This window comes from Copidosoma floridanum, unplaced genomic scaffold (assembly GCF_036245765.1).
Source record: "Copidosoma floridanum isolate Cflo_tuat_1 unplaced genomic scaffold, Cflo_Japanese_pri ptg000025l, whole genome shotgun sequence".
In the NCBI taxonomy this organism is placed as follows: Eukaryota; Metazoa; Arthropoda; class Insecta; order Hymenoptera; family Encyrtidae; genus Copidosoma; species Copidosoma floridanum.
The window spans coordinates 3,096,836-3,120,877 of NW_028321902.1; the positions used below are offsets into that span (position 1 = coordinate 3,096,836).

At 35.3% G+C, this 24,042-nt stretch overlaps 2 protein-coding genes across 2 annotated transcripts; one reads left to right on the top strand and one right to left on the bottom strand.

Annotated features, from left to right (window-relative positions):
- Positions 1–2,362: 2,362 nt before the first annotated feature.
- drk (growth factor receptor-bound protein 2 drk) lies at positions 2,363–15,248 on the top strand. Its single transcript, XM_014357119.2, has 6 exons — positions 2,363–3,032; positions 8,956–9,053; positions 9,494–9,613; positions 9,699–9,864; positions 11,918–12,091; positions 12,670–15,248. The coding sequence occupies exons 1-5, from the start codon at positions 2,955–2,957 to the stop codon at positions 12,089–12,091; spliced, it is 636 nt and encodes a 211-aa protein (XP_014212605.1). The 5' UTR covers positions 2,363–2,954; the 3' UTR covers positions 12,670–15,248.
- A 1,056-nt stretch (positions 15,249–16,304) lies between these two features.
- On the bottom strand, positions 16,305–17,379 carry Rpb5 (DNA-directed RNA polymerases I, II, and III subunit Rpb5). Its single transcript, XM_089595579.1, has 2 exons — positions 16,870–17,379; positions 16,305–16,795 (listed from the first exon to the last, which is right to left on the bottom strand). The coding sequence occupies exons 1-2, from the start codon at positions 17,169–17,171 to the stop codon at positions 16,465–16,467; spliced, it is 633 nt and encodes a 210-aa protein (XP_089451705.1). The 5' UTR covers positions 17,172–17,379; the 3' UTR covers positions 16,305–16,464.
- Between the last annotated feature and the right edge of the window lie 6,663 nt (positions 17,380–24,042).

Consider the following 24,042-nt stretch of genomic DNA (forward strand, 5'->3'; position numbering starts at 1 on the left):
CTTTTCATTGGACCCAAGAAAGCGGAAGCTGCTCGCGTGCACATCTGTCATATCTTCCACTTCTGTATCATATATGAATCATTTTTGTTATTACGAGGAAAGTCGCATCCATCACTTTGTAAAATAGCATCTCTGCACGACATTATAACAGTTCGAACGGAACTTGGTGTTGCGTAATACGCAACTATGAGTGCAAAATCCGCTGCTGCTCGGGGGATCCGGTTCTACGGCACGCGTTGAGCGAAACAAACATCCTGTCTCGTTGGGAGAATCATTTTTTTTTTTTTTTTTTTTTTTTTCCTTTTTTCTATTACCTTTAGATTTTTCAAACTTTGAACCAAAAAAAAAAAATTGAGTACTTGCTCAAAAAAAAATATACAGGGAATGTATTTGGCTGTTACGTAAAACCTGCACAGCAATTAATGGGAGAAAAAAAATCCACAAAGTGTACAAAGCAAATGATCAAAACCAGCGTCGGGATAACTTTTGATCTGCATTTTGTTTTTGTTTTACAACCAAATTCTATAGAACAAATTTAGATTTATGTATACAGACGTGATGATCCAATCGACGAACTGATGCATAAAATCAATAATATGTTGTATGAAAAAAAAAAAAAATAAATAAATAAATGCTGCTGTAAAAAAAAAAAAAAAAAAAAAAAAAAAAAAACAAATCAAAGCTCAATGCAGCACACCAATTAGCTTGGAAAAATAAACAACAACAGAGGACCACCCAAGGAGTGCATCCATCGTTCAACATTATCCCTCAAGAGCGACTCGTACTCTTCGTTCAAAGACCCACGAGTGCACGTGTGCACCGTGTATTTATGTTAGTACATATATATATGTAAGTGCCCCTAGTGCGGGTATACAACATATAATATGAGAAATATACATAGGTATAGAAGAGAGCCGTAAAACGCGGGTCCTGTGTGCAGTGTATCAATTATCGTCACGTGGCACTGTCACGGCACTTGGGACGATCAAACGTGTGTTGGGAAATTATTCATTTTACAAAAAAATTTAAAAAACACCATTGTCTTGCACGTAATTTATCGTCATGGCATGTGTTTATGTATTGGACGTGTTTGAATTAACGAGTATGTGATTAAAGACGATCTTTTTTAGATTTTTTTTTTTATTGAACATTGGTAGATTAGAAAAAAATATGGAAATTAAGTTTAAAAGTTTGGAGAATGTGGAACGATGATCATGACTCATAACGGCTAATGGAACGCGAGCTTATCGAATGTAACTGTCGTTTTGTAGAGTTGTTCGAAACTCTGAGAACTTTCAAGCTTTCTCTTTTGATTTCATTCAATTTCTGATGCACGGTTGGTATGGATTTCAGTAAACTGTATAATTTTTTGTTTCTAGTTTATGGGTAAAAACTGAGTTTTAGAGTTAATTTTATAAATTTTAAAAAAGTACAATCGTATTCTCTGATGCATACAAATGAAAACAAGAAAAAAAAAGTTACATGTACTATTATTTTAAAATTAGTTATTGAGTACTCGAAAGAACATTAAGATGTTTTTTTGAAGTTTAAAAATGGGAGGATACGTTTTTGAATTTTAGAAACGAAACGATTCGTTCTTAATCTCAGCTGCCGATGCATACGCATAATTTAATCATCTCCAAAACACAATTTACGTCACAATTTCATCGAGAAACTCCATTGGACAAACAGCTCATAAAGATAAAGATGAACGCATTTTATCGATTAAAAAAAAAGTATATGTACTAATCATTTTCTTATCGTACTCGAAGTGCCCGTTATAGGTACACCGAAACATGCGTGTACTTTTACTACATTATTCTACTTACGTCATTAAAAGCTCTCTTAGATAACGATCGAATAGAACGACGATTTCGAATTTGTCAAAAATTCAAATATACGCTGTCGTTCAACCGTTTTTTAACGGAATATAGTTACATTTTTTAATAAACATCTCGTAATCTGATGGTCACTCCACGCGTTAACAAAGTATAACATTTTGTTCTACGTATATAAGAGAACAAAAATGCTGCGGGCGACAATTTACATTAGGTAATATAAGCAATTCGACATTACCTGGTAACAAGTGCACGTGAAACACTAAACAAATGTGATAGACAAGTTTGATGATTTTGCATAAAAATTGAGGGAAAAATCACACGATGAATTATTGATTATTTGAATGTTTTTTAAAAGTAAAATTTGAATTAAATAAAAAACAAATAAAACATATTGTTCTACGATGTTAATACTCATAGTATAAGAAAAAGCGGAAAAGAGAGCGAGCAAAGAGGGCGTCACTGAGCCGAGCACGAAAAGCTGACGAAAGAGAGGAGAAGGAGGAGGAGATGCAGCGGCAACAGAGAGCACAGTAGTAGTAGCCACCGTCGTCTCTCCTCCCGTGGACGTCGTCACACGAGAGAGGAACTCTATCGGCCATCTCTCTCCCTCGCATAGTGTATCGTTACATTGTTGTTGTTTTTTTTTTTTTTTAGTTGCCTATGCAATAACACTTAATACATACACTCTGTTACAAAAAAGTGCGACTTTTTACTTTGTTAAAAAACAATAAGTGTACTAAAAAGAGGGAGAGAAAGTTCGCGAGTGCGTATACGTGCGTAACACTACAGTAGGCGCACAGACACACGCATATACTGGGTGTCCGTGCCCGCGTCTGTGTGTACATAAATGCACGTATAGTGCGGGGAGGCAGTGCGCCTCTTCCAGAAGAAGAGCCTCCCAGAGCAAAATTCATAGTACCCCTAAAGTGCTCGCGTGTGTTTATCGCAGGGGGGGTTGAGGAAAAAAAAATAAATAAAGAGTCCTCGGAGACAGTGGTGCCGTAGCAGCACGGTGTCGCCTAACCTATAAAAAAATAAAAAAAATAAATCACTCGTGAAATAGAATTATCGGCACACGAAAAAAAAAAAAAGAAAAAAAAAACACAAGTAGCCATGGAGGCGATAGCCAAGCACGATTTCACCGCGACTGCCGAGGACGAGCTGAGTTTCCGGAGATCTCAAGTGTTGAAGGTTAGTACACACAACTTATAATTGTACGGTGCGCATATTATAAAAGTGCAGTATATGTATTTTCTTATCATTTGTCTGCTATACGTGTATGCATACACCCGCGAGAGTTTCGGAGCACACATCAGTGTTTAAGTATAGCTTACAACCAGTTACAACACGTCTACTGCTTGGCAATAGATAGCAATGATAACAATAATAATAAATGCTTTGACGAACGACGCAAGAGTTGTCTACAGTGTGTGCCGATAAACCAAACGAAAAGGTACAGTTGGTAGCCCCCCCTCGTTCTTGTATATACACGCAGCTTGACTCTCTTTGCCCATTGGAAAATAATTTAACACGACGTCTGGAGGAAAGAAAACAAAAAAAAAAAAAAAAAAAAAAAAAAAAAAGACGGTGGAAGGAAGCTCTCCCTTTGTCTGGCGTAATATTTTTATTTATCTCTCTCGCGCGCGCCCTCTCTTAGTTTTCTTTCTTTTTTTTTGCCCCAAAACTGGAGCATCAAACCCCATTTAAGTGCGCCGAGAACAATGTAAAAAATATTAGTTGCCCAGTACTCCCGGGGACCCGAGATAAAAAGGGGGGAAGAAAAGTTCCCCCGTGTGACGCGTGTGGAAGCAACAGAGAGATGTTCGTTCGCGAGTTCGTCGTCGCCTGGCTGGTGCTCTCGGGAAGTCTCTTGACCCCTCGTCCTCCTCCTCTTTCTTCTCTCCTCGTCCAGCCTTCTCTTTCTTTCTCTCTGCTCTCTCTCTCCCGTGTGCACTGTTGCTCACGCTGGATGCCCCTCCCCCGCGAGCTCGCTCTCTGATATATATCCCGAACTTTCCAAGAGAGAACCACTGCTGCTTATAATTTATATATATATGTATTATACACCCACACGTGCACTTTGTACACACATAATGTGGACGATGAAGACCAATTCTTGTTCTATTCCTTTTTTTTTTTTTTTTCACGCACGTAGGTAGCAGTAGAAGATTTGTATGGGGTACTACGTATACAAGGAGAGAAGGAATGTGCGAGGTGTATTTTCTCTCTCCCCCGCTTTCTTCTTCTTTTTTTTTTTTTTTTGGGCGAGGACACTGGATGATGTTGAAGAAGAAAAGGGATGACTGAGAGAACGAGGGTGTTTGGATTAGGGGAGAGACGCGAAAAAAAGAAAACACCACGAGTGCTATTGTTGTTGCGTTTCTTCTTTCCTCCTTTTTATACTCTCGCGTTTATAAGTAGGACGTGCTCTTTTGTTGTTGGAGCATCATCATTTTGTGCACCTTACGCCGAGTATCACATTTTTTTTTTTTTAAACTCACACAAATGATTTCCATCTATTCGTACCAATATTCTGCGAATAAAACGGGGAAAAGGGAAGCTCAATAACGTCATAATCACATTATTCATTTATTTATCTCTACATACCCACTTGAGCTGTAAAAAGATCGTCTCGCATAGGATGTATTGATATGCATAATTAATACCCACATTCGACAGGTAAAACCGATGAAATGATGTGTATGGCAAGCATCGGCGCCGATGACGCATGCCCCGCTCCTGTATCGCATATCTATATATAGCACGCAAACACCACACTAGAATACTTACACACGTACGATATCGCGAAAAGGAGAGAAAAAAAATTCTCTTCTCGAAAGCGGCCGTGACGCAATGTGGTTCGCTTATACATATATATATGTACCTATGTGTACATGCGTATTTTTTAATTAATCGTCATTTTCCTCGGAACTGTTTCAATACCACCTACGACTCGAAAATCTGTAAAAAAAAAAAAAAAAAAAAAAAAGTATCCATCTCGTTAGGGAGAAAACAAGAAACTGTTAATCAATGAACAGCGCGCGAGTGCGTGTGTGTACACATATTATGTGCTAATAAAACGGCATTTTTTGCGCTCTCCCCGTCCTCGTCGTTTGCAACAACATCATTGGAGCTCTCTTCAACGCGTATATCCGGCTTCTCCGTTTTTCTCATTAGTCGTGTGTTTTTCGACGCGCCGTATACAATATAAGTACTCGGCAAATGGAACACTTTCCTTTCCTTCCGTCCCTCTCGTTTTCGCGCTATTCCGAAGCTTCGCGTTACAGTTCACGCGCCTATTTTTACCGTCCGAAAGTGTACGTGTATAATTATAGTGGCGAGGAATATAATTTTTTTTTGTTTTTGTTTGTTTTCTCTTATTTTTCCTCCAATTTTCCCTCTCACTCGACTTCGATTGGAGTGTGGGCTATGGGTCTCTCTTTAAATACCGTGAGCGCGCTTTCGTCTCCTCTGCCGTTGAGTGTCTGGGATTCCCCGGCTTTCTTCCTCTCGCTTTTTTTTTTTTTTTTTTTTTTTTTTTTTTTTCTGTCTTAAGGGAAGGAGCTTTTGTTTTGTGTTCTAAAATAAGGCGCGCGTCCCGTGATGCGCATCGAGCGCAGTTGTGGATAGTTGGTTTCGCGTGTTTTTAGTACTTACATACACGCGTGAATTGTGTTTTAGAAGCGAATGCGCTATCAATCAAAACAAAAACAAATTTTCGATCAACAATATTTTTTTAGGCTACAAGTGAGGATATTAAATAAAGTAGAAAAAAAAAAATTTATTCCTCAAATAACAGGAATACTCGTTGTTTTTACTGAATGAAGAAAAAAAAAATAATAATGATTGTAATACCCACACAGAGTACTTTTTAAAATAATTTTCTTTGTATACTGAGGTCGTATAAATTTGGTTTCAAAGAGTTGTGGATCTTAAAACAACATTTTTCAATATTTATGTTTATTTATTTTATAAAAATGATTTTCAATGCTTGTAAATTATGAAGAATCTGAGGGAATATCCAGGCATTCGGTTTTTTAATATAATTTTTATAGCCAGCGATTTATATCAAGAAAAATAAATATTATTATCGGTGCTCCAAAAAAAATGAAGTAATAACTGTAAAATGTTCTCGTATCAGTTGAAGAAAATAAAAAATAATTTAAAAAGTTATAATATTCGTTATTACCATAAATTGTAGTGATGGTAATGGTTTATATGTCAAAAGCTTAGGTTAGTTTATTTATGATGGTACTCGACTTATGCAAAAACACACATAAAACTACAAAAACTATTCGATAAAATATCCAAGGGACGTTCTTCAGTGGCAAGCTATCTTTTTTTGTAGGGTTCAGCTAAACCTCGGTACATTTAATATTTAAATCTCTACACAGTGGGGTAGCAGCTGCCTGCACCGTTGCTTTACTTTTTGATTCGGTCGACAGTGTATCTGAGAAAGTGAGAGACAACGAATGGTATTTAGTTTCGTACTTGGATATTGTATAATATATTATATGGGCCACTATATCTGGGACTGCCTAGCGTAGCGGTGTATATTTCAGAAGCACAGCTGATGCGCGCAAAATTTCGGGAGCACAGGTGTATTTTCTATACAGATCTGAGTGTAAGAAACTGGATGTTCGCGTCTCGAAAGAATGGCCCCTAGTAGTAGGTGTTTTATATGCAAAACTTTTTTTTTTTTTTTTTTTTTTTACTAGAAACAAAAAAGAGAACCTATTTTTGTTTTTCAGGATTACATAGTTTCTACTCCACCAGTCAAGCATAATGTGTGCCTTTCATAATTTTAAGTTAAGTCAAGAGTACAAGAAGAAAAATCTAAAATTTCCACCCTTTTTTGTATATAAATATTTGAAATATCATAAAATAAAGTATAAAAATAATTAAAATTAAAAAAAAAAGCTTTCGAAAGGATTTAACAAGTTCCTTACTTGGCATATAAATACAAATACTCACATAATTTAGTAGATATGAAGTTATAGTAGAATTTTGAGTACTATACCTATTATTTTTTTGTATTTCGAGAACTACATAGATGTAAAGAAATTTTTTCTACATTTTTCTGGGTATTTGGATAATTTTTTTTTATTAAATCAGTATTTTTTCAATCCTTAGGCATAACCAATATTTTTGTCAAAGCAAAAAGTATTACGTTTTTTAAATATTACTTTCGATAAATGAAGATTTTGACAGTATAAAAATTATATGTAGTAGTGCAAAAAAAAGTTACGAAAAAACTTTCTGAACTGTGTATTTGTTTTCAGAAAAATTTTAATCCTGAATTTATCACTGAGTCAAGTTATTTAGTTGATGAATTTACACTAACAAAATCATTTCAACTCCAAAGCTATGTCAGATGCATCTAATTTACAATTGATTATAATTTTTAAAACTGTATGTATAGCCTTAAATATCTGTCATTTCAGAATTCCGAGCTTTCATAAATTAGTCGTACCTGACATTATCGTTTTCCGAATAATAACTGAAGAATCCTAAATTGCAATCATTTTTTTTCTAATACGCATTTTTTATCTTATTCTGTTGACTGATAATAAAAATTTTCAAAAAAAATAATTTGTGTTTCAGACTTACTGACAATCGAATGGAGTAATATATAAAAGTTATATAAGTGTTTTCTTTTTACATAGAGTGATAAAATCAATGTTTAAAAAAAATACATTGGTCGTAAATCATAATAAATAATTTAGCTGATTGTTAAATAAAATAAAACATGATTATTTTAATTAGTAATAAAAAAAACTGTTTAAAAAATTCGAAAAAGTCTGAATTATCTAAGTATGTTTTTTTATAAGTCATTTAAAAACAAATGATGACATTGTAAAATTTTAGAGGATCGGTAGAATCGTGGTTCCTAGCTGTATATGTAAAGGTACCATTACTAATCATCACAAATGTTATAATTAAAAAAAAAACTGCTTGAACCATCATATTGTTCTTTGTGAATTCCTCTCAAAAAATTAGAAACAATATCTTACTTTATCTTTTTTAATTGAGATATAAAAACAAGGTTTCATTACTTGGGATACCGATAAAACACTGGGATGCCAGTAAATAGTAATAGTAAATAGTGCGAAAATGGCTCTTAAATAGTGCAGCTCAATATCCAAGAAAAATATAACTATTTGCGTCTCAATATACTCTTAGTTTAATGTCACACATATTCGTATTTTGACTATGTAAACTTGGTAAAATAAATCAATGTTTTATTTTTTAAATTAAATTACTTGTTTCATCAAGTAAAAATTTACTTAAATTCAATTCCTAATCTGTGTATTATTTGTGATTATTTATATTATCAAACAGATATTAAATTGAGTTTGTTACTTAACTTAACTTTAGTTTTTTTGTGTCTGAGGGAAAAAACACTAAAGTTGTCCAATAGCTGTCAAAGTTACAAAAAGCAAACAACAGTACCAAGTTATGATTGTACTTCTTAAACTTTTAACGGTAGTCCACACGGGCTTTAGTGTTGTTTTCCTTTGTTTTCCACGCACCACGAGTACACCGATTTTCATCGACGCCCGTCCCTCTTTTCTCTCGCCAAACAGACAGTGCCATCTCCTTCACGTCACAGGGCCTTTCCGCGAAACCAGTCTAGACGTTATTTGATTCTGTCCCTCCCCATCCGTAATTATCCTTTCTTTTGAACGACCACCACGTTTGGGTATTTATTGCGAAATCGTTCCCTTAAATTATCATGATATGCACTACTACTATACAGAGATACGTCAGACACAAGATAGTGTGGGATTAAAAATAAAATTCTCGTTTTGCCGATTTTTCAATAGTGTGTACTGTAAGAAAATCTATTAGTTCTTTCATTTTAACAAATTTTACAGTATGGTATAATAAAACCAGTAACAAAAAAAGCTCACATAAAATATTTGCGTCGCTTGAATAAATGCACGTATCTGTTTGGAAACTATACATCGAATATCTGAGTGTCGATGCTCATCGCCGTTGCGTGTAATTGAAGATCGCGATGTTATACAGTATCAGAAGCCAAAGTGTTTGCCAAACCCTGAATTTTTTTTTTTGGTAAAAAAATAAAAATTTGTCGAATATTTCGTTGCAGATCCTCAACATGGAGGACGATATGAATTGGTACCGAGCCGAGCTCGACTCCCGGGAGGGACTCATCCCCAGCAACTATATCGAAATGAAGAGCCACGAGTGAGTATTGTCATTCTATTTTACAAATTGGAAATGTGCCTTCGCTTTTTATGATTACACGAAGTCTGACATACGTATTTCGTTTGAAACGTTCAATAATAAACAGTTGAGAGTAAATTTAATTAAAAGATTGTTTTATTTTTAGCTCAGCTTATGACAATAATTTTAATAAATATTGAAATTTTTTTTCAAATTTTTTACATTTTGTAATAAAATACAAAAATTGTGAATGTTTTTCAACTTACCTTGATGGTACGAGTGTTATTTTGAGTGTGTCAAAAAAGTCTTGTGCATACACCCCTGACGAGTGAAAAATTACTGTAAAAATAAAAAAAATAAAGAAATTAGTATCGAAATCAACATGATGATTCGGTTAAAGAGAAAAAGTCACGTGTTTTGCGGGATTGACGTAATGTTTTTCGTTGTCCTTCGATTTGCAGTTGGTACTACGGCAGAATAACCCGAGCGGACGCCGAGAAGCTTCTTTCGAACAAACACGAGGGTGCCTTCCTCATCAGGATCAGCGAAAGTTCTCCCGGCGATTTTTCCCTGTCCGTCAAGTGAGTTGTTTTGCGAAACTAATCCAATATCCCAATTATTTGCATACGCTAATGTGCGAGGGTCGCATTTGTTTCTGTTTTCCAGGTGCTCGGACGGCGTGCAGCACTTCAAAGTCCTTCGGGACGCCCAGGGAAAGTTCTTCCTGTGGGTGGTCAAGTTCAGTAGTCTCAACGAGCTCGTCGAGTACCACAGGACGGCTTCGGTGTCCCGCTCCCAGGACGTCAAACTACGCGATATGGTGGCCGAGGAGGTGAATTACAATTTTTTTTTTTCCTCATCTTCCTTTCGTGTGTACAGTCCAAGTACATTCCAAAAAATATAATGGGTTTCCATTAATTTATGCGATATTATCTAATTATTGTTGGGAATATGTTTTACTACCCCACTTGCACACTGCACTACTCGTAGGGAGATAAAAATTTTGCTTACACTTTTTCGCTCGTTTAAACTATATAAACGAATGAAATGCATGCAATTGTCGACTCTTTTTTTAAACGTCGCATTTGACCAAATAAACATAATGATTGAAGAAAAATTGTTTCCAGAAGAACACATGGAACGTGGGAATGTTATTCTGAAATTAAAATTATAGATTACATGTAATTTGACTATATATCAACTTTAATTGACAAAACTGCTTTTTACTCAATTGTTTCTTTGAAGACGACTAACAAACCCAATAGTGTGTACTCCAGATCATTTTTATATTGTGTACTCACTTTATTTCAGTTATTCCAATACAATCATTGATTTTTGTAAAAAAATCCACTAAACAAACCACTTTCTATATGTCCCAACCAATCATACAAAACAATTAAAAAATTTCCAGTCACGTGATACTGAATCTTTTTGGTTAGAAGTCTACGAAATTTTTTGTATTATTTACTGCTTATAACACAATATGTAACACATTTTTTTGAAGGAATAATAATGGAGTAAAAATTGAAAGAAAAAATAGTTTATGCGAAAAAAATTTCACCTACAAATACTTTACGATAAACTTGAACATCTAAAATGCATAAATTTCTCAATACTTTTAAAGCGTTTAAAAACCCATAAAATAATAGTGCCCAAGTCCGTACACATACCGTAAGAAGTTACACATTCAAAAGTCCCTTTTCCACGATATTGCTCGTCTCAATGTGACAACCATGTTTTATCAAAACAGTTTTGATAATTCTTACCATCCACAGCGGAAACTCCCACCACCTAGTTTCTACGCTCCACACAATCACCATAAACATGATTAGCGATAACATGAAAAAAGTACCTTAGAGCGTGTAGTTGAAACGGAATCTCCATGTTTTATAAAATGCACGGAAACAACCATATGGGCACTGAACGATTTTCTCTAAAAAAAGTAGAGTGAAAAACATTTCTGTCGCAGATTTAGCACGCTTGTTTGTAAGATTTGTTCATAAATTGTTTTTTTTTTGTTTGATCGTGGTGGTTTAATACTCAGTTGTTTAAACTCAATTGCTCAATAATGCTGTTATTTGTGGTGCAATGGCAGTGTCGATTTGCTTTTTATACCAATTACATGCGTACCAAGTTTACTTTGTTAAAGAGGAATTTAAATATTGCTCAGAATCACTTCAAACAAGTTATTTTTATCAGGACAATTAAAAAAAATTCGAGCATTTCGTTTTGATAAAGTTTTTTCGAGGGTATATACAAAGTCAAATTTCTTGGCCAATTAGCACTAAGATCGGTATCAATCGTTTTTTTACGAGTGTTCATGACAACAAAGAAATAATTTACGTGTCCATGATTAAACAATCCAACGACCATTAGCTGACAATTTTGGGAAACATGGAGTCACGTAATTTATTAATTAATTAAAAAGAAAAAAAAAAACGCGTTTTGGAAAAGATATAATCATTTCTCTTCGAATACTCCTACAAAATATCCAGATAGTAAATAGTTTTTACTTTTTCACTCGAATTTTTGAAATTAAAAAAAAACCACATCAGCAGCGACTTTTGCAACATGCGAAGAGAAAAAAAAAAGTCGCTGAAAAATAAAAAACAAAGATACACGCAAAGAGAACCCGATGTAAACATACGAGCGAGCGCTGCGCAATTACGAAAGTAATCGCGGCCTTGAGTGCCGTCGACGTTGTTACGTATACGTATGTTTTTCGATAAACCACTGGTACATGAGAAACAAAGCCGCTTGATTTGCTGTTACGTGTTTTTGCGAAAAGTTTTTTCTTTTTTTTTTCTTCACCCAAAATGTAGGGTTTTTTCCGAAAGGTTATTGACGAAATGATAAAAAAAAATTTTTTATTTGTACTTTTGCAGTGTTTGGTCCAGGCCCTGTACGACTTCAAGCCACAGGAGCAGGGTGAGCTCGAATTCAGGCGAGGCGACGTCATCACCGTGACGGAACGCACGGACCAGCACTGGTGGCACGGTGAAATCGGTCCCAGGAAGGGACTGTTTCCCTCGACCTACGTCACCCCCTATCACTCCTAGGTACTTTTTTTTCTACGTAAATTCGCGGTTACAAAATTATTAAGCTAAATCTAGCAGAAGTACCATCAGATACCAAATTGTACTTTCGGTAACTTCGGAATTCCGAAACTTGGATACAAAAATCCATAAAGTCCAGAGATAACGTTGATAAAATATGGTAAATTCATTTACAGTAAAGAAAGTGACTATTACTGCGGATATTTATATATACACGATAAACCTTAAACAATCAAGTTTACGTATGAAATATTTTTTCTAAGAAATATAGTAATATTGTAAAAATAGTAAGTATGTGGACGACTGAGATTTTACATAAGTCGATAAAAAAGTGATGGGTTGTTTTTTGTGCATGTGCAGATGGTAAAAAAGTCTAATCCAGTTATTGGGGCATTTACTACTTTTCAAAGTAATTGCAACACTTGTATTTTTTTACTGAATTTGATTTTTTAAAAGAATATTTGTATGTCCCTTGAGGGTCTCTGTCCTACTCTTTGGTATTTGGTCGTGTCGCTGCCGGTTTCAGCTTCTTCAATGAATAAGGAAATGTAAATTAATATTTTTTGTCAACTTTTGTGCAGATCTCGAGCGAAAGGCGTCACGGTGGGCCGCTCGCCATGATTCAGAGGACGAGACTCGCCGACGGGCTTGAAGATGGCTGGTTGGCCGAGTCATTTGAAATTACAGGAGCTTCGTGAAAATCATGAAAAAAATGAGGAAAAAAAAAAAAAAAAGAAAATTATAAAAATCGTATAGCTTCTCGCAGCTTCGTCTTCAAAGGCTCGCTCGTCTAATTTTAAAGGAAAAAGAAAAACAAATATTAAACGGCCTATACCGAGTTTGAGAATTGATTTGGAAATCAAATGGATGTACTGCGTTGGACTCTTCGAAAACGAGTGCGGCTCGATCCGCCACTTTGGAAAAATCGACAAAGTCTTTTTAGATTTCTTGTGATACGAGCGTGATACTGTACTCACCGTGTGGATGTTTTTTTTTTATTTTCTCCCAATCGTACGGTGCTTTCTATGTATATTTTATCGTGTACGGATCGAGCCGCACTTGGGCCATTTTTTTCTTCACACGTCGTCGTTAACATTCACAAACAGACACACGCATACCCGGAAATGACAAACGGCACTTTGGAACGCTTATGCTGATGTCTATGCTTCTGGCGTGGTATGCGTGTACACCAATTGAGAGAAATGTCGGACCGGAGTGGGCAAGTTCGTTGTAAATGTGGTATCCCGTACGATTGTTGGGAAAACTTGTGCGCGCCGCACGTTACAAAACGTTGGCTTTTGTATACGACGGCAGAGAAAATTTATTTGCCTCTTCTGCTGGAAACTTGATGACGACCGAGCATCGATTGAACAATTTTTTGGTTATGCTTATTATTGTAGAATACCTTTTATTTCTGTGTAGAGAGAGTTATGTCTCAGAGACTTTCCAAGTATTAAGCAGCTGGTGTTTTTTAGTAGTATTAGAATGTAAGTACGCCGACTAATTATGTTGATCAGTCATTTGTGAACTTGTATTGAAATTGTAAAACACTCGCAGCATAAACAATAACAATGGAATCATCCAAACTGATTGATTGATTTTGTACAAGAATGCAAGTCACTTTGGACAAACAAACATGTCAATGGACACGGATAAAATAAATCACAATGTATTTACGAGATACCGGTAATTTTATATTGGTATAAAACGTGCGTGAATGAGTTGTACAATCGATGCTATGATTAATTAAGACAAGAGGGAGTGTATACGTGTGAAACTCCCTTGGGCGATGAAGGAAGGAAATAATGAAGATGTTGCTTTTTTTGTGGAGAGTCGAGAAAATACTTTATATGCTGGAGCGTTAGGATGTATTTTTTAAGGATGAAAATAAGTAACGATTATTACATATGTATAAGAACACGTGGGCTGACATATTAGCCTGTTGGAAATAAAAAAAAAAAAAAAAATCATACTGAAGTTCGCGATCATGCTCATTTATTATTAACGATATATAAATATACAAAAATCTATATATCTATATATTAACGAAAGAATGAACAGGAGGAAAGAAATGACGTGGCTGTAAAATATTTTTTCTTGCATGTTTCAAAGGAGACGAATGACACAATGCTAAGCGCACTTTACGGTTTAATCTGTGCACAAAAAAACTTGCAGCGATGAGTAAGTTTTCAATGCTTAAATCTATTTTTCTCTGCCTTTTTTTTTAATTTACTTTTTGCTTTTCAGTTGAATCGCAAAGTGGGCTTGACAATATGCGAAGTATTCATGATATACCACAGATCTCAACCGACAATTGATAAAGGCTTCTCTTATCTTTTACGCAGATTCAAACTTTCATGTCTCTTTCATACAGTTTAATATAATTTTGGTCCAGTATTTGGATTGTTTGTCCAAGAGTTCTTTTATTTTTCTGTCCCGATACAATAAAGCGATTTTAAATCATTGTATGCGTCGCTGTGTGTATTTTTATTCGTAGAAAGCAAGCAAACATAATAAACATTTAATCTATGCAAATAAAACCCGAGATTGCATATTTTGATTTAATCTTGCGAATAATTTTTACCGATCGATGCTTAATATCTTAACGAAATAATATCATGGTGTGCAAGCAATATAATCGTACATTGGAGATTACAAGTACCGAACACTGGAAATTCGTTTACGGCTGGAAACATTTACAGCTCTTGTAGTGTTATTAAAAAAAAAAAAAAAAAAAAAAAGAATCTTTTTGTATGTAAGTTAATGAAAAAGCGCTAAAGAACGATGATCAATGTGTGTATGTACATTAGCCAATAACGAGAGACACACGCGCACGAATTGATTCTCTGCTGTTCTATTATTTTTCGCAAACTGACATCACATACATCACCATTGTGTGGTCAAGGCTATATTTTAATGTACATTTTTCTTACTTATTTATAATTATACTGCGATTTATAATGAATACACATATACATACCTACACTTTTTACTCTTGTACTCTCGAACATTTTGCCATGCAATCATTGTCTAGCTATGTCTTTTTTCCCCTTTCCAAGCCAAGCCTTACCCCCCCCCCACCATGTAATTATTAATAATTAATTATTATTGCGTTATGTTACATTTTATTAATACCAATATATTATATTAATCGTACGAATGTTCTTTTGTTTTCTTTCTTCTCTCATCGATACTACTTATCACACACAAGCCCTCGAACAGAGTAAAATATAGAAAAAAGATTCAACACTTTGTATGTAAAGTTTAAGGTTTCATTCGACTGAGCTAGAAAATAAAAGAAAGTTAATAAAACAGAAGAATGTTTGAAAGTTTTTTTTTTTTTTTTTTCGAGTAAAAGATTTGCAAAGCATAAAAGACAGTTCCTGCTGAAAACTCTTTGGAGTTTGCGAAATATGAAAAAAAATTTTTGATGCCTCGAGTTGAAATTCTTATCCTACATTATGCAACGTGTTCATTAGATGGTGCTTTAGAATTTGTATTCACAATAAATGAAAAAAAAAAAAAAACAGGAAAATGAAAAGAAACGAAAGTTTGAGCATTTGGATGAGACTTTGATTCGACTTGTAATTAATAGACTTGAGAAACTGTAAAATAAAAAAAACTCCATGTGTACCGATTTTAAATAGAATTTTTTAATATTTGATATTTACTTTTTGGAGACTCGATTTGCAAATTTCTTTAACGATGTATACACACCAAAACAGGAATCAAATCGTCCTAGAGTAGTTTGTCAATTTCCAACTGAGACCGAATGAAAAAATAAGAAACGCTGCGATAGTATATCATAAGTTTTTTTGTGATTTATTATAAGTGTGCAATAAACGTTTAGCTAAGCAGCCTTACTTGTCATCATGTCAAGCAATTCAGTGTAACTTGAGCATAAATAGCTTCAGACCTTTTTTACACTATTTCTTAATCTTCGATAGTTTACTATAAATCTATTATACGTCATAATTACAATGTAGTGATGATTTTTTCAAACTGGAATTGAAATTCGATGAAATTCTCGGACCAAGAGGAAAATACAAACAAGGCCGTTGTACAGTTTAAGGTGAAATGTATTTATGTAGCGGCTTGCATAAGAATCTTTCATTTTTGTCATCTTTTGAACATATAGGTTATCGTAAGTAGTTGATAAATAATATCTTTTGGAAGAATGTAAAATATCTCGTAAAAAAATTATGCATCGTGGAACATAAACATCATAGGTTAATAAAGTGTTATTTCAACGCATTATCAATATCTTCTTTATTAAATATCATCCTTAAAAATAATCCTTACTCTTATGCAGTACTTGACTAAAAATATAATTTATGTACAAGTTGTGATTATGAATATAAATAATAAATCATAATTCAACACACTAGCCTGTAAGAAATGTAGCGACCAGCAGTTTCAGATGAACGAATGATTTTTATCACCTGTCCTCTCTTCAGTCCAAAGTACCTGGCCACAGGATCTTGGACTTGGATTCGCATGAGCTGGTTTTCTTTCAATTTGTACCTGCTGAGCAGCTCTTCCTTCTCATCTGGAGTCAAGACAATGTGCTCAGGCACTAACTCGTGCTCTGTTATATTGATCAACAGCTCCGACTCTAGAAACTGTTCCAGAATGTATTTTGGTGCCATGTCAACCAGCGATTGCTTGGCCGATGGAGTCATTCCCGTTTGAACAACAATGATAGCCCTGAAAAACAATATAAATTCCCAGTACTCAATTACAAGTTTGCATTAAACCTAGTGAAAAAGAAGTTCACTTGCCTGTGTATCTTTTCCTCTTGCATGCGCTGACAGTAGGTTTTGATGGTCTTGATGCCGATCTTAGGCTCGTCAGGAAAGAAAACAAACAACTGATCCGTAGGATCGTCGTTGTGGGCCACGAGAACGATGAGGTCACTACGCGAGGGTCTTTTCTCGCTCGGCTTGTCCCCAAACTGTTCCTTGAATTGTTCCAAGGTTTGATCCAATTCATCCTGGGTGACGAGATAACCTCTGTCGTGGCACAACTGCATTACCGTCTTGCGGATGCGCCAGAGTTTGTACGTCTCCGCTTCGTCATCCATTTTAAATTCGCTGTGTCTATTCGCACCAAATCCACGTAATTACGTGGATATAAGGTTAGGAATTTTGAAGAAAAACGCTACTTTTTCAAATGAAGTATGTCCACGTAAAGTGAAGTTCGCACACGTGATGTTAGATTCGTTCACCTTACAATCCAGGGACGGTCGGGGCAGAGATCTCTGGTCGGGGACAGTGTGGGCGAGTCGGAGACGAAAGCAGAGATTAGTAGGGAGATTGCTGACTGCCATGCTACGGAGTGTGCCCACTTTTTTCCAGTGGTTCGAGCGCCCCGCCGCGGCCAAGCGGCCGAACCAGGCGCACATTTTTTTTTTTATTTGAGAAGCACGGTAGGGGTATGAGAAGAGTGGATTCGCGTGGAAATGTCCATATAGGCGCACATTTTGGAGACGCGTGGAAGGGGTATACCGAATGTGCGCCTACGAGGAGAGGAGTGGAAATATCGGCTATATAGCTGTATATATCTGAACGCACAGCCAAAGCAAGCGACGACACGAGTTTTGCTTTTTTGAGAGTCTTTGGACTCTGCAACTGAGTACATGCTATGTATAATATGTATATATTTAACTGACTTGCTCTCGCTCTGGCTTCAGTGTTATCCATAAATCTTATTTAATTAAATCGTGGAACTAAATGCTCATTAATTATATACACATAATTTTGATTTCAATACATTATGTTTTGACTCTCCCGTACTCTTAAAATTCCCAAATCCATTTATGTTTTCAAAAAATTAACCACTAATTTATTAATTTCACACATCCTAACTTCTGTAAACTGTAAGACAAGCTCCGGAGGATATCCATGAACATATGTGACTTCGAAGGGATTACATCCTGTTCTTCGGATAGCTGAGATGGATAAGGCTTATGCCCTTACATAGATTGTTTTGCACTTAAGGGTTCAAATCCACTTTATGGTAGATATTTTTTTTTTTTTTTTTTATTCAATGTATCATTTTGTCTTCATTTCTTTTATTTATGTTTCGTTAAAATATATGTATGTAGTCACCATTTTTTTTCGGATACATCAAAACAAATTAAATTAATATTGATACTTTGATACAAGGCAACTCTATAATTTTATAATACTAAAATAACTTTTAAGGATTTCAATATAATTTATGTATTTTAAAACTCCTAAGAAATTGTGAACATCCTATTTGCGACAAAAACAAGCCGCCCGTTTACTGCTATTTACTTAATGTTGAAATTTTAATTAGTAAATGATTTTGATGAACACAATATAAAATAGTTTTGTAAATATTTTAAAATTGTTTGCAAATCTTTAATAAGGTGTGCTACTTTTATTTATTTTTAGACAGCCAGAAGAAGAATAATGAATGAAACAGTTCGATGAATAAGTAATGAAATTTATTCGGCAAGATTCTGAGACTAAACATTTTTTATAATACCGCAGTATTTTGTTAAAAACAAAAAAAAAAGTGAATTACCTTTAAGGGTGATGATTGTTATAAACATATTTTTAGGCTGTAGATTATAAAGGAACTTTAATCATTTATATTGAATGCAGGAAAAGCATCGTAATATTTTTAACAATGATACAATCGGGTGAGTGCAAGAAAGAGTCTTTTTAGAGTAAAAGTCAAGAAAGAGCCTTTTTAAATTTTCGGGCAGAATAAAGTTCTCTTAAACTAAAAGAAAAAGCCTTTTTATACAGAGGTACACTCGCACTGAGGTGTTGGCGTCGATTGGTATGATTGAGCCCAACGAATCATCGCTCAAGATTATTCTTAGACATTTTTGAGTTCTTATTTGCTCCTCACCCAGCTCTCGGTTGGTCTCGTACCCCTGTACGAATCCACACATTTATTCTATACTGGAGAGCAAAACGAGGAGAGTTCAACAAAAAGACATCAATGCCTTTTTAACCAATTTGTTTACTTCTATTTTAAGGTAGTAATGTATACATTTTTATAGATCAATTATATACATACACACATAAATGTAGTACCAACTTAAAATCGGAGAAATAAAAATTAAAGGCTCTTTCTTATATTCAGTTTGAAAAGGCTCTTTTACGCCTATTACTCTGAGAAGACTCTTTATTATGCTAACGTGATAAATTATTTAGAATCAGGAATTGTGAGAACTAACAAAATTTTTTAACTACGAATTTCTATATTAGTAAAAACTGAGTCTGGGTCTATTTCTGCTAGAAAAAACTTCGATTAAGTTACGGGGATGTTGTGATATTTCATTGTTTGAAGAAATTTCTGAAAAAATTTGTATAGGTATGTTTCAGTATCGTAAATAACATGTTAAAATTTCAAAGAGCCTAGTTTCACCGTTTTAGAGAAATAAAATCGCGAAGTTGGCCACTCATACACATGCTTTTAAATGGACTTGTCGGAAAATGCACGTTTTTACTCATAACTTTTGAAATTTTCTTAAGAATCTTTTAAAAAATTAATATGTTAGGGTTTATTATAGTTGAAATAAGTATACTAAAATTGAGGAAGCCTAGCTTCACTGTTTTTAAAATATAACAGTTTAAAGTTCAGTTACAACGTTACTAGAATACCTATATAGTGGTACAGTCTGAGGCGAAAGTTAGGTTAATTTGTTGTTTTAACGTTTGTGTTTACTTTCCTGGGCATTTTTCTGTTCCATATACCTAATTTTTAAATTATTTACCTGTTTTGTTAAGAATAATCACAACAAAAACATTTCTAACACGAAAATTCAATTTTGAAATTGACTGTACCACGACAACCCCCTCAAAATAGTATCAACATATATGTAAATGTTTGTAGTGCAAAATCTTTCAAAAATCTGCAGTTTACTGAAAAAATCGACCAATTATTTATTCTAGTTTTCCATTTTATTCTTAAAATCGTGAAGTATTCAAACTATTATTGTTTATTGTAGTTAAGTGCATACTTCTTTATGATAAATTAATTCAGCTATGATTATCAATAATTAATGTGTAGAGCTATGTAGAGTTTTAAAATACACAAATTATATTAAAATCCTTAAAAGTTATTTTAGTATTATAAAATTATAGAATTGCCTTGTATCAAAGTATCAATATTAATTTAATTTGTTTTGATGTATCCGAAAAAAAATGGTGACTACATACATATATTTTAACGAAACATAAATAAAAGAAATGAAGACAAAATGATACATTGAATAAAAAAAAAAAAAAAAAATATCCACCATAAAGTGGATTTGAACCCTTAAGTGCAAAACAATCTATGTAAGGGCATAAGCCTTATCCATCTCAGCTATCCGAAGGACAGGATGTAATCCCTTCGAAGTCACATATGTTCATGGATATCCTCCGGAGCTTGTCTTACAGTTTACAGAAGTTAGGATGTGTGAAATTAATAAATTAGTGGTTAATTTTTTGAAAACATAAATGGATTTGGGAATTTTAAGAGTACGGGAGAGTCAAAACATAATGTATTGAAATCAAAATTATGTGTATATAATTAATGAGCATTTAGTTCCACGATTTAATTAAATAAGATTTATGGATAACACTGAAGCCAGAGCGAGAGCAAGTCAGTTAAATATATACATATTATACATAGCATGTACTCAGTTGCAGAGTCCAAAGACTCTCAAAAAAGCAAAACTCGTGTCGTCGCTTGCTTTGGCTGTGCGTTCAGATATATACAGCTATATAGCCGATATTTCCACTCCTCTCCTCGTAGGCGCACATTCGGTATACCCCTTCCACGCGTCTCCAAAATGTGCGCCTATATGGACATTTCCACGCGAATCCACTCTTCTCATACCCCTACCGTGCTTCTCAAATAAAAAAAAAAATGTGCGCCTGGTTCGGCCGCTTGGCCGCGGCGGGGCGCTCGAACCACTGGAAAAAAGTGGGCACACTCCGTAGCATGGCAGTCAGCAATCTCCCTACTAATCTCTGACGAAAGTGAACAAGTGCTCTTCTCAGCGATGGGATATAGTTCCGGCCAGATTTGGGAATTCTCTAGGACCCAACCTCTCTGACGTGGGAAATCACTAGATCAAAAAAAAATTAGTACCGAAGGTGACGCGCGAGATTCAAATAAGGTCCAATAACACAAGCATCCATCACCTGATGACCCGGGGCGCTTACTGGCCACTCTTTTAAATAAATAATTATTATTAAATAACACAAGCGCCTATCACCTAATGACCCGGGGCGCTTACTGGCCACTCTTTTAAATAAACAATTATTAATAAATAACACAAGCGCCTATCACCTGATGACCCGGGGCGCTTACTGGCCACTCTTTTAAATAAATAATTATTAATAAATAACACAAGCGCCTATCACCTGATGACCCGGGGCGCTCACTGGCCACTCTTTTAAATAAATAATTATTAATAACACCAGCGCCTATCACCTTTTGACCCGGGGCGCTTACTGGCAACTCTGTTAAATAAATTATTATTAGTAAATAACACAAGCGCCTATCACCTGATGACCCGGGGCGCTTACTGGCCACTCTGTTAAATAAAAAATTATTGATAACACAAGCACCTATCACCTTTTGACCCGGGGCGCTTACTGGCAACTCTGTTAAATAAATTATTATTTTTAAATAACACAAGCGCCTATCACCTGATGACCCGGGGCGCTTACTGGCCACTTTTTTAAGTAAACAATTATTAATAAATAACACAAGCGCCTATCACCTGATGACCCGGGGCGCTTACTGGCCACTCTTTTAAATAAACAATTATTAATAAATAACACAAGCGCCTATCACCTGATGACCCGGGGCGCTTACTGGCCACTCTTTTAAATAAATTATTATTAATAAATAACACAAGCGCCTATCACCTATTGACCCAGGGCGCCTACTTGCCACTCTTTTAAATAAATAATTATTAATAACACCAGCGCCTATCACCTGATGACCCGGGGCGCTTACTGGCCACTCTTTTAAATAAATAATTATTAATAACACAAGCGCTTATCACCTAAATACCCGGGGCGCTTACTGGCCACTCTGTTAAATAATCAATTAATAATAACACAAGCGCCTATCACCTAATGACCCGGGGCGCTTACTAGCTACTATTGAATAATAAATTATCAAGTAATTACAAGAGCGCCAATTAAAAATATCTTTGTCGTACTAGATAGGCAATCAAAATTGTGATATAATTAATGTGTTATCGATCAACTTTTTATCATTTAATAGTGTTGCAAACAAGTGTCCTGGATCCTCAGGAAGAAGGTGCTTGACATACTTATGAATAATTATTTATTTACTAGATTTGCAATTAGCGCCCCAGGTAATACGGTGATAGGCGCTTGTGTTATTTATTAATAATTATTTATTTAACAGTTTTGCCAGGAAGCGCCCTGGGTCATCAGGTGATAGGCGCTTGTGTTATTTATTAATAATTATTTATTTAACAGAGTGGCCAGTAAGCGCCCCGGGTATTTAGGTGATAAGCGCTTGTGTTATTAATAATTATTTATTTAAAAGAGTGGTCAGTGAGCGCCCCGGGTCATCAGGTGATAGGCGCTTGTGTTATTTACTAATAATTATTTATTTAACAGAGTGGCCAGTAAGCGCCCCGGGTATTTAGGTGATAAGCGCTTGTGTTATTAATAATTATTTATTTAAAAGAGTGGCCAGTGAGCGCCCCGGGTCATGAGGTGATAGGCGCTTGTGTTATTAATAATTATTTATTTAAAAGAGTGGCCAGTGAGCGCCCCGGGTCATCAGTTGATAGGCGCTTGTGTTATTTATTAATAATTGTTTATTGAAAAAAGTGGCCAGTAAGCGCCCCGGGTCATCAGGTGATAGGCGCTTGTGTTATTTATTAATAATTGTTTATTGAAAAAAGTGGCCAGTAAGCGCCCCGGGTCATCAGGTGATAGGCGCTTGTGTTATTTATTAATAATTGTTTACTTAAAAAAGTGGCCAGTAAGCGCCCCGGGTCATCAGGTGATAGGCGCTTGTGTTATTTATTAATAATTGTTTATTTAAAAGAGTGGCCAGTAAGCGCCCTGGGTCATCAGGTGATTGGCGCTTGTGTTATTTACTAATAATTATTTATGTTACAGAGTTGCCAGTAAGCGCCCTGGGTCATCAGGTGATAGGCGCTTGTGTTATTTATTAACAATTGTTTATTTAAAAGAGTGGCCAGTAAGCGCCACGGGTCATTAGGTGATAAGCGCTTGTGTTATAAATAATTATTTATTTAAAAGAGTGGCCAGTAAGCGCCCCGGGTCATTAGGTGATAGGCGCTTGTGTTATTATTAATTGATTATTTAACAGAGTGGCCAGTAGGCGCCCCGGGTCAATAGGTGATAGGCGCTTGTGTTATTTATTAATAATTGTTTATTTAAAAGAGTGGCCAGTAAGCGCCACGGGTCATTAGGTGATAAGCGCTTGTGTTATAAATAATTATTTATTTAAAAGAGTGGCCAGTAAGCGCCCCGGGTCATCAGGTGATAGGCGCTTGTGTTATTTATTAATAATTGTTTATTTAAAAGAGTGGCCAGTAAGCGCCCCGGGTCATTAGGTGATAGGCGCTTGTGTTATTTAATAATAATTATTTATTTAAAAGAGTGGCCAGTAAGCGCCCCGGGTCATCAGGTGATGGATGCTTGTGTTATTGGACCTTATTTGAATCTCGCGCGTCACCTTTGGTACTAATTTTTTTTTGATCTAGTGATTTCCCACGTCAGAGAGGTTGGGTCCTAGAGAATTCCCAAATCTGGCCGGAACTATATCCCATCGCTGGCTCTTCTCCGATCGTCCGCGATCGTCCCTGACCGTACGCGATGCGCAGTTGTACACGTTAGGTTAGGTTAATGCTGTATGTAAACAATAGTTTGTAAATAAAGAAGTGCAAATACAAAAAAGTTTGT